The 10,107-nt window shown below is 39.3% G+C and overlaps 1 protein-coding gene across 1 annotated transcript in view; it reads left to right on the top strand.

Annotated features, from left to right (window-relative positions):
• Positions 1–958: 958 nt before the first annotated feature.
• The window catches only part of SHISA2 (shisa family member 2), a gene marked incomplete in the record, with an annotated part of 24,648 nt that continues 15,499 nt past the window's right edge, over positions 959–10,107 (top strand). The window contains 1 exon segment of the mRNA XM_072404778.1: positions 959–1,680. Coding sequence (XP_072260879.1) covers positions 1,368–1,680 — 313 coding nt within the window.

Here is a 10,107-nt window from a genome sequence, read left to right as displayed (position 1 = left end):
ATTAGATTAGCTTCCGGAGCTGTATGATACCTTTGGAACATTTAGCATAGGGGTCTATCAAAAGAAATGGAAAAAATGGAACAAAGCAAATTGGTTCCAAAAGTAGGACCCCCGCGTTCTGCACCAGCGTGGCGGATGGAACAGCGGGCGCAGTCAGCTCTTCTGGGTTCTTCTCACATCACCCAAACTTGTACTGTGCAGGCACAAGATCACGTGATGTGTCTTTCTACTAATGTTAAAAAAAGTGCCCGAGCATGCGTGAAATCTTTTTTTTTACATTATGGGAAAGCCTATGATGACGCATGCCCAATATCTGGACTGCGCAGAAGGAGCGGTATGCACTCACCTCGGTTACTTGACATATGCCCCCTTTCAGTAAAGACGGAAATGCAGTGGAGCTCCCTAAGAAATAAATAAAAAAAACATTTTTTCCATGAAATAATGCCAGTTATCCTTTTTAATAATCATAAAATTGTCATTATTATTATTAATAATATATATTATAACATAATATGCAGCGCTGTACATTAAACAGGGGTTGCAAAAGACAGACAGATAAAGACAGTGACACAGGAGCCCCAAAGAGCTTACAATCTGACAGGTCCACTTTATTAAAGTCCTCTGGGAAGTGTGGCCCCCCTCTCCTTGTATCTCATTTTATTGCAAAGTTCCTGCACTATAAAACCTGGACTTTTCCATTCCCAGTGCACACATAGCTCAGCTGAGAATCTTCTCAGTGCCCCAGCCAATACATAGAAGTTCAGCTGGCTGGGACTTGTAGTTCCCCAGTAGCTGGAGGATGACTTTGTGGCCCCTAGGCTGTAGGAGTGCACATGCGTGCCCTGTTCTCAGTGAGTGGCTATAAGAGGGAGCAGTGCAGGGAGGAGGAGGAGGGAGGTGCAGGGATGATAGGGATCTCAGCTACTGCTCTGCATTCCCTCTAGCTGGCCACTTGCTCTCCTGCTGACAACTGGCACTGTACAGTCTCCTTCCTGCACTCAGTCCTGCCTGCATCTACTGGGTGACTCTGCCTATTCCTGCCTGCAGCTACTGGGTGACTCTGCCTATTCCTGCCTGCAGCTAGTGGATGGTTGGTGGTTTATGAAGACTGGATGAGGATGCTGGCAGTGACGGGCACCTACCGGAGCTTCTATCCCCGGGCAGGAGATGTGCGCCCGGCTGTGAGGTCTCTGTGCCCGGTGTAGACTTGTGCTGTATGGTGGGCACTGGATAGGCACAGAGCTCGCCTGCCTGTGGGCACTATACCCTGATCCACCTCCTCCAGGAGAAACTCTGACTTCCAGGATTATCTGATTGAGTACTATTACTACCATACACAGGAGAAGGGTGCAACTCTGGTGCCAGCCATGTGGGTAGAGGGCTCCCCCTTGGCATTGCTGGTGGCAGCTTCTTTCCTGATGGCGGTGCTGGCAGCTGCCCGGGGGAGTGGGGAATACTGCCACGGCTGGACGGACGCTCAGGATGTATGGAGGGAAGGCTTCCAGTGCCCGGAGAGGTTCGATGGAGAGGATGCCACCATCTGCTGTGGGACCTGCGTGCTGCGCTACTGCTGCTCCAGCGCCGAAGCCCGGCTGGATCAGGGTGTATGTAACAACGACAGGCAGCAGGGGGCGCCAGATAACGGCAGGTCGGACAAGGAGAACCCGGACTCGGCAGCAGGTAGGCATTGTAACCGTACCAGGGCGGGTTATGGGGCACGACCATGGGAAGGAGCCTAGTCTGCCATATCAGGGGGGCCTGGGATAGGATGTTCACTGGTGTCTGAGCACAGATCCAAAAAGAAAGGGGCTGCCAAAAGAATATTAGGAGATGCTGCCAGCAGCCACCAATCAGATTTTAGTGTTAACTTTTTGGAGAAACTATAGAAGAATTTTGATTGGTGGCTGGGGCAGCAATATTCTTTTTTTACATGGGCATCAATATTTTTTTGAAGAAGTAATTCTTCAAATTGACTCTTTTATATATTTTATTCTATCTATATATATATTTATATTACAATCACAGTATCTGTGATCCCATACCATGAATGTGGAGGGATCTGATCAATGGATCCCAATTATTTTTCTCCAGAGTTCTATTTTTAAAACAGGGGATCTGACATTCAATCAATTGCTGCTATGAAAACACGTGGACCTGTTAGATTCCCACAAGGGAATGATTGAGGGAATGTCAGAATATATTTTATAAATAGAGCCCTTTGACAACTTGAAGAATTTATTAAGCAGAATTATTTTTTTTACTAGCTGCGTTGGTCTGTGGATGTTTCACTACATGAAAAAAAACAACCTTTTTGGTAATTATTCTTTATACCACTCTTAAATCATCAAGTTCTTGCAAAATAATTCAATGGGGTTTATTTAGACATGTTTCCCCAAGATTCACCCAACATTACCCCAAAATATGCACATCAGTTTCAGTAAAAAAAAATGTGTTCAGTTGATTGGAGAAAAAAACATTTTTATATAATATATGCGTATAACACTAGAAAATTCTCAGGTTCCTGCAAGTTAACTATATATAGTTAACTACATATATATATATAGTTAATTTGCCTTCCCTAAGATTCACCCTAAATACACCCATTTCACATTGCTTTTGGTTTATAAAAAACCTTTATTCATAATTTCTACATTTAAATCCAAATAAAAAAAAAAACTAAATTTTGGCTAAAAGTTAGGTGAAAATTTGGGTGAAATAAATATAAATGCGTTTAGCAGCTCTTTAACACCCGCTGATTGGCTGTGTTTGTAAATCAGATTAAGGCTTTGCACAAATTGATTTATTGTCTTCCTTTTAAATTGATGTTGTCATTGCCAAGTAAACATCAGTGCAGATCATCAATCCCTTTCATTCTAATCTCCAACATGTTGATAGGAAGCTACAAACAGTTACAGCCCCCAGCCCATCTACAGGTAATCATTCACCAGGGCTGAATTCATTATTAATGAATAATTGTTATCTGGAATCTGTCAGACTGGGCAGACACTATTGTTTCCCTTTAAATGAATTCTGCACTCCAGTGATAATTTGCTAATTACTCTTTAATCATGTGATTTCTGATTGATTTATAGTGAATGGGCAGAGCAGGATCTTGTACCTCTCAGTGTACATTCACATCTCTATATAAAGATATCAGTTCTTGTCTCCTCTGTTATTGCTGCAGATTATCTGGGCACAGGCTCTGATTCACAGCCAAGTGAACACTTTTGGCCCATAAGTAAATCTTTAGATGAGTGTTTTATTGTATAGTATTATATACCCCTTTGTAACCGCAAGTGCTGAGCAGATACACCTCGGGGCACATCAAGCACGCTGTAAAACATAAAAATTAATTGCCTGTGCCCCTAGTATATGAAAAGCCAAAACTTTTTTTTTTGGATACAAAGTCTGTACTTCTATCAAGTTAAGACAGTAACATGTATCAGCATTTGTTTTAAAAGGGATTTTCCACTTTGTTTTAATCATGCGCCGTTTATAAACTTCAAAATCACAAAATGCAGTTTGTTAGATTACTAGATAATCCAGTTTCACCTGCAGCAATGTTGGCAAAGCAATTCTTTCTCAGATGTTTCATTATTTAGACTTTATGAGATGTATGCCAGTCCTGAATCAGGGGTGTGCTTTCTGTTCACAAGCCTTTAAAAATCAGTTCATGTTGAACCATATTTAAAGGACTGAAAAGTAGGAAATCATTTTAAATACATTTCCTAAAGTTTCTGTATTTAATCACGCAGAAAAAACATTTTCTAACAGCTTCATTTTTTGTTCCGGTATTCTGTGTGGTCTCATTCTGGGCTACTGAACTGTATCTTTCAAAACCGCGGCAAAACGTCAAATTGCATGGGAAATCGCATTAATCAGTGCAGGTTGTCATTTAAAGTATGGTGCTTAGGAGACTTACAGACATTTTCAGTTGTCATTTGCAATGTGCTGGTTTGCAGAATTCTGAAATGAGCTGATATTGCTAGAGTCATCATGGAACTCAAAAAAGGATATTATAAGAATTGGTGGATGGATAAACTCCAGGCTGGTGTATTTATTGGGTGTGGATATGTTGGAAACTCCTCACAAATGGAGGTTTTATATAATATTTTTTGCTCATTGAAATGAAGGAAAAAACAGACTAAGAAGCTCCAACATAGTCTATAGCAATGTTTCTCAACCAGGGCTCCGTGGAACCCTAGGGTTCCTCCAGAATTTGCTAGGGGATCCTTGAGCAATGGGAAATGTGTGCCTCTCAGTATAACTGATACCAGTGATCTTTTTGGCTATCTGTAAAGGTGACATATTAAGCGTGACCACCACGGTAATGTACTGTGAATATAGTAATTATAGTAGGGGTTCCCTGAAGACCTGAAAGTTATTTCAAAGGCTAAAATGCTTGAGAAACACTGTTCTATATAACATTCTTGTGAAAACCATGAGGACTTAAGAAAAAAGAATAATTTTAGGGGTGACAATCACAAGCCACGCCCACTTTACAAAGTCTGCGTAGCCTAGCGAAACCTTAGTACGTGGCGCGGCTCCACGTGGTGCTGACCAGTTGCTTGACACTCATTTCTAATACATCAACATGATATTACCAAGCCACCATTGTCTGTATTCCCCAAGAGGTCCCATGTAGCGAAAACACAAGATGTTTATTCCAGTGTGGTCACTTACACAGACTCTGTTGTCTTTATATAACTCACTGTGCTGGATCTCGCCAGTCACTTCTTTTTGCAATGTTTTTGGGACAGATATACCAATTATTCCTTTTTATCTATTTCATATTACAAGTGGGCTAGTGACTTGGTGAGTCTCTAGTCTGCTTCCATGAACCTATAAATGGGCGCTATTTTGTGGATTTGTTTGTAGTATATAAATCTCTCTCTCTTTATTGAAGTGTTCTCCTCAGCGCCTTTTAGCTCGGTGCACCACCCGGTACTTTTCGGTGACCACGCAGCTGTTTTCGGGTGGTTACTGATGAGTTGGCTCACAATACAGGGGCTGCCACCCTCCTACAATTTCTTACCACCCTGCTTAAAAAATATTCCAGGTTAAACACTCTATTGTATATAAATAATTTTTTTGGTCACTGTAGCAGGATTTATACATATATATCATAACATAATGATTATTTTTAGAATGAGCTAATGTAATGTGATTATTATATAATCTTATTCATAGCATGTCAATCAGTAATAAGGCAAACATAAAATAAGCAGTCTGTGCCCAAACTGCAGCATTATTTATTTGGACAATCATTCTTTGTAATACAATATCCCAGGCTTTGTGGAAAATGAGAGTGCCAAAGTCCAGATATCATGTATTCCTAAGTAATAGTTTTAAAGCACTGAGCCATTTTCGGGGTTCCCAGGAGCTCTTACATAGGAGCTTGATGATTTTAGGCCAAAAAGGAAGGTCTAAGTTTACATATAACTGGAGCAGCATAAGGTCTGCAAATGGAGGGTTCATTCCCAATTTGAAGCATCATCCTGTTTCTTGTGCTTGAAGTATATGAAAGTCTAAGCTCCATCTGCTTACAACACATGTGAGTCTCATTCCTTCCTGTACTGTATAAACAAAGGTTGTAGCAATTTATTCCACAACTGTAGGGTTCAGCCAACCATAGAAAATGAAGCGGACAAGTATGCGCACCACTGAGTGTTATACTTCATCTGTCATAGGTTTCCTGTACACACCTCTAAAGCAGAGACATTTTTCCTATAGTCTTCTTCTCCACCACACAACGTGCCATCACCAATGCCCATATCTTCAACTCCTCAATATATATCACTATACAAGCTTTGTACCTAGTATTGAACTTCCTTCCATATTGGCAGCTTCCACCAGATCTTCCATAGCAGCTGCTCACCGGTGTACTCGAAATAGTATTCCTTCTCCTTCTCACACCAATTCTCTCCACTTTCCACCCCCATCTCTCTGTGCTAACCTTTTTCTCCATTTCATGCTACAAATCTTTAATATTCCCGGTGTTTTTTATGGTTTTCTATAAGTCAACAACCTCCAGCTATTGAAAAGCTATGGATAGAAATATGGGTGCTCCCATTGCTTACTTGGTTTTTTAGGTTCTGGCACTAATGATGAAGCTAGGATGAGGATGGCAGCTTTAAAACCCTTTAATAGTCCATGTCATTGTAAGAACCGTGGGAATTATTTTGGACAGGCAGAGAATTTGTTGCTTTTGATTATACCAAACTTCATACATAGGCCTGCACTGTGGAAAGGAACAGTGAAAGGACCACCATCATGTTAATTGCATTTTAATAACCATATGCAGTTTATTATTGGCACTACAGTATTTATTATATTAATTCTTCTCTTAATTTTACAAAACTTTCTTTATACTTTTGCCACATATACTTGCAGTCTAAACTGATCACCAAACATGACAGCGACAGGTGTAGGGAGCAACTTTAACACTCCCAGAGGTGCTTCGGCAATGATAGCAATCATAACTATAAACCATGTGAAGAAGAGGTGACTTTTAAAAACACTGCTGTCCATGAAAAATCTTTCCCGTACATATAAAAATGTAAATTTTTTACATTTGCTGTTTGTGGATTATGGGTTTACTGTTTGTGGACTGTGTCCATGTACTAAAATGAACCTCTAAGCTCTGGAAAAAAAATTCAAATCAATATTTTTGTAATGATAGTGCTTGAATTACAATAATTGCACTGCTTGAATATTAAGAAGTTGGGGTTTGCATATATCTAAATAACTAATAAGACACGTAGGCATTCACATATAATCTAAAAGCCTATAGACAACACTAATATGGTGCAGCATATAGATGTAAACCCTAACTGATTAAAATTGTGTTTGACTTTTCGTATAATAACTTTAATATTGCATTCTAAATTTTGAAACACTAGCATAAATGAAATGTAGCTGTGAAAAAACAAAAGTGGGTTTACCCAATACATTTCTTGGTATTAATGTATTATGGCCCAGATTACAGGGAAAGCGGCAGAAGTGTGTCCTTTATCTATGTACTTTGTACTACAAGGTGTCCCCCTTATGTCAGAATGTTGGGTAGTACATAGCAGGGGACCGTACCAGGGCCATGTGTTGAAACCACCACTTATATCCTCCAGTGAGACACGTGGCTAACACCGTAGTACAATTGGCAGGCAGGGACTGAACCTTGCCATTCTATACCAGAACGTAAAAAAGAATGCATTATAGTAGAACTATACAATAATGCATTTAAACTAATATGAAATAATAGCGACTGGGTCTACATCTGCTTTAATGGAAGACCTCCACCGCAATACTGGGTAATAGGATTGATGTTATTGATGTACCAGCACTAATATCTTTTTGCGCACCTATTTATCTTTTTAATAAAAGATAAATATCCTAAATAAGCAGTAACCACATGGCATGTTATTCTACATTATTCACATACAGCTGCTTTACTACCATACGCTGTAAGACTACTCTATAGTGCGGTATGATAGTTCTGGTGTGTGATGGGTTAACAGATAACAATCAGCAGGATTCTTGTCTGAAAGCTATTGAAATATTAATAAGTCACAAGAGATCAGCTCATTTCATAATCAGAGGCATCCTGTGAGTGCACAGAACTGGCTGGCGATATGAGGGTGGTAAATGGAAATATTTGGCATAGCCTGCAGTAGGAAGAAATCACACCTATTTACAGCCAGAGCAGACGCCCCAACTGTTGTGTTCTGTGCTGAGGACATCCAGCCAGGAAAAAGTTCCAAAACAACATGCTCCTAACACCTTTCCCAAAGCAAATAATTCAGAGAAGACCGTCTGCAACCCCAGCCAAGTCACATCCAGTGACATAGCGAGACCTAGCTTCCCCTTCTCCCAATAAATGAGAATTTCCATCAGATCACCCAACTCCCCTCCAGCTGTATGTCGTCCCACGGTGACCACAATCTATGGTAAACTTGCTGTATTGATCCAGGAGGAATGCTTTGTGGTGTTATGAGATGCAAAAACTGCCAAAATACCACGCTATAGAAGACAGGGGAATAATTATATATTTTTTAAAGTTAAGAATGAACAAGTGTTGTAAATGTAAACTGTAATATAAGGTACAGACCAAGCGGATTAGATGTGCACCCTACTTTAGAGGAAAGTATTATTTTTTTAATCCTTTTCTACATACACAAATGCTCTATATACTGCTGATATCTGTCTCCTTTTTATTCTGGTTGGCATCCATCATCTTGCCTCGATAGTTCCAATCAAACATGAAGTTCCACAATAACTTGCTTCAGTAACTGTCTAGTGTTCACCTGCATTGCAAGGAATTTTCATTACAGGTAGTCCCAGAGTTAAGGACATCCGACATACGGATGTCTCCTGGATACGAACAGAGCTTCCCTGCTCGCCCTGTGCAGGACAGAGGCTTGAATGGGGAGGGGCGTTTCACATGACTGGCAGAAGAAATCTTTTGCTAACCACAGTTGAGGTTGTGGGTGATTTTAAAGACTGAACTCTTTTTGCAGCATCTTGAACTCTTTGATGACCAAGACAAACTCTGCAGCTGTTTCTTTTTGCATATTAAAGCACAGCTTGCTCCAGAAGTTAATAAATGTCTAGGCTTCATAAAAAACATTTTTTTTTGCTTTGTTTGTGATTGACTCACATTGAGGATTCTATACAGTAACTGACATTATGCTGCTTAATATTATGTTGAGACAAACTTCTGTCCTAATTGCATTTATTAAAATAATTTACCTGTTCCGACTTACATACAAACTCAACTTAAGAACAAACTTACAGTCCCTATCTTGTATGTAACCTGGGAACTATCTGTACTAGAAAAAAGAAGGGAAGTATAACCATAAGGCTCTCTGACCATAAAAATATATTGATTGCTTGGAAACCCAAGAGGGGTGTACAACAAAAATGAAATATTTTCTACAGTAAGGCATATACACCTTCCACTGTATAGAATGCACCATGAAAAATGCATATTTGTGAAAATATTTACATTGATAGCAGTAATGTATTTTTATAATAAACATAAAAAACCTGGGCCCAACACAAGTCAACCCCCTTCTAAAGCTTTTAAAAATATTCTGTCTGGGAACCTAAACCTTATGGTATAGATCACCATGAAAAGTATACACATGAATAATTCATTAGAAAGGTTTTGTTACCTGTGATGTCTTTACTATGGTCAGGCAAAGGGAGGAGGATCTTGTGTGGCACCAACAGAGCCATGTGCTTTTTGTTGGTAGCGGCATGGAAGTTCATTACTCTTAGGAAATTCCCCCACAGCTGCTGTCATTGGTAGATGGTACTTTTTGGTGTTAGGTTTGCCTTATTTGCTGCACCGGAGATTTTCTGTCTGTGAGATGTAGCAAAGCAGGACTTCATGGGTGTTAATGGATAGAAAAGAGGGCTGCAAAGTACATTGTCCTCCCTTTTTATCATAAAAATGTGTAGTATAGCAAACTGTTGTTATGTCACAGGATGGAAAAATCAATAGATATTTTTGCAATTAGAGAACATAAATTACAAAATGCATCCTATAGATAAATAAAAGAGAAAAGGGAACAATTCAAAGATTAATTGTTTTAAATGTACAAAATAGGTCTAGAAATTGTTGAAAGTTTACAATTTCTAATTGAGTCCAGTATGAAAAATGTTTAAATTTTGGATAAAAGTTGGGTAAATCTTGTCTGTAATCATTTTCAAATAGACAACTTTTAGGTTTGATCATAAACAAGTCAGTGATTGAGCACTAAACTGTTTATTTAAGATGTGTAAGGCCTGTCATTACACAAGTCTTTCCATATCAGTGGAAAACATTAGGACATCACTGTGGGAACTCATTAGTTGCTATCAGAAATAAAATGGAGCACATTGGTCTGTCTTATCTGTCTTAGACTACAGACTCTCCGGAACCACGCCAGGAGTTTGGTGTAATCATGAGATTTTCTGTAAAAGATGAATATTCGGTAGCCTGGCAACTAATGTGTTAAACCAACAAATCAATAGCCTAAGTGATAAAGAATATTGATGACTTTCCCCATAACAAGACCTTGCATACTCTTCCTAATATATTAAATATATATATATATATATATATAT

The sequence above is a fragment of the Pyxicephalus adspersus genome, chromosome 1 (genome assembly GCF_032062135.1).
Source record: "Pyxicephalus adspersus chromosome 1, UCB_Pads_2.0, whole genome shotgun sequence".
Lineage (NCBI taxonomy): Eukaryota > Metazoa > Chordata > Amphibia > Anura > Pyxicephalidae > Pyxicephalus > Pyxicephalus adspersus.
Note: the sequence above shows the minus strand (reverse complement) of the source record. Positions and strands in the feature narration are given on the sequence as shown.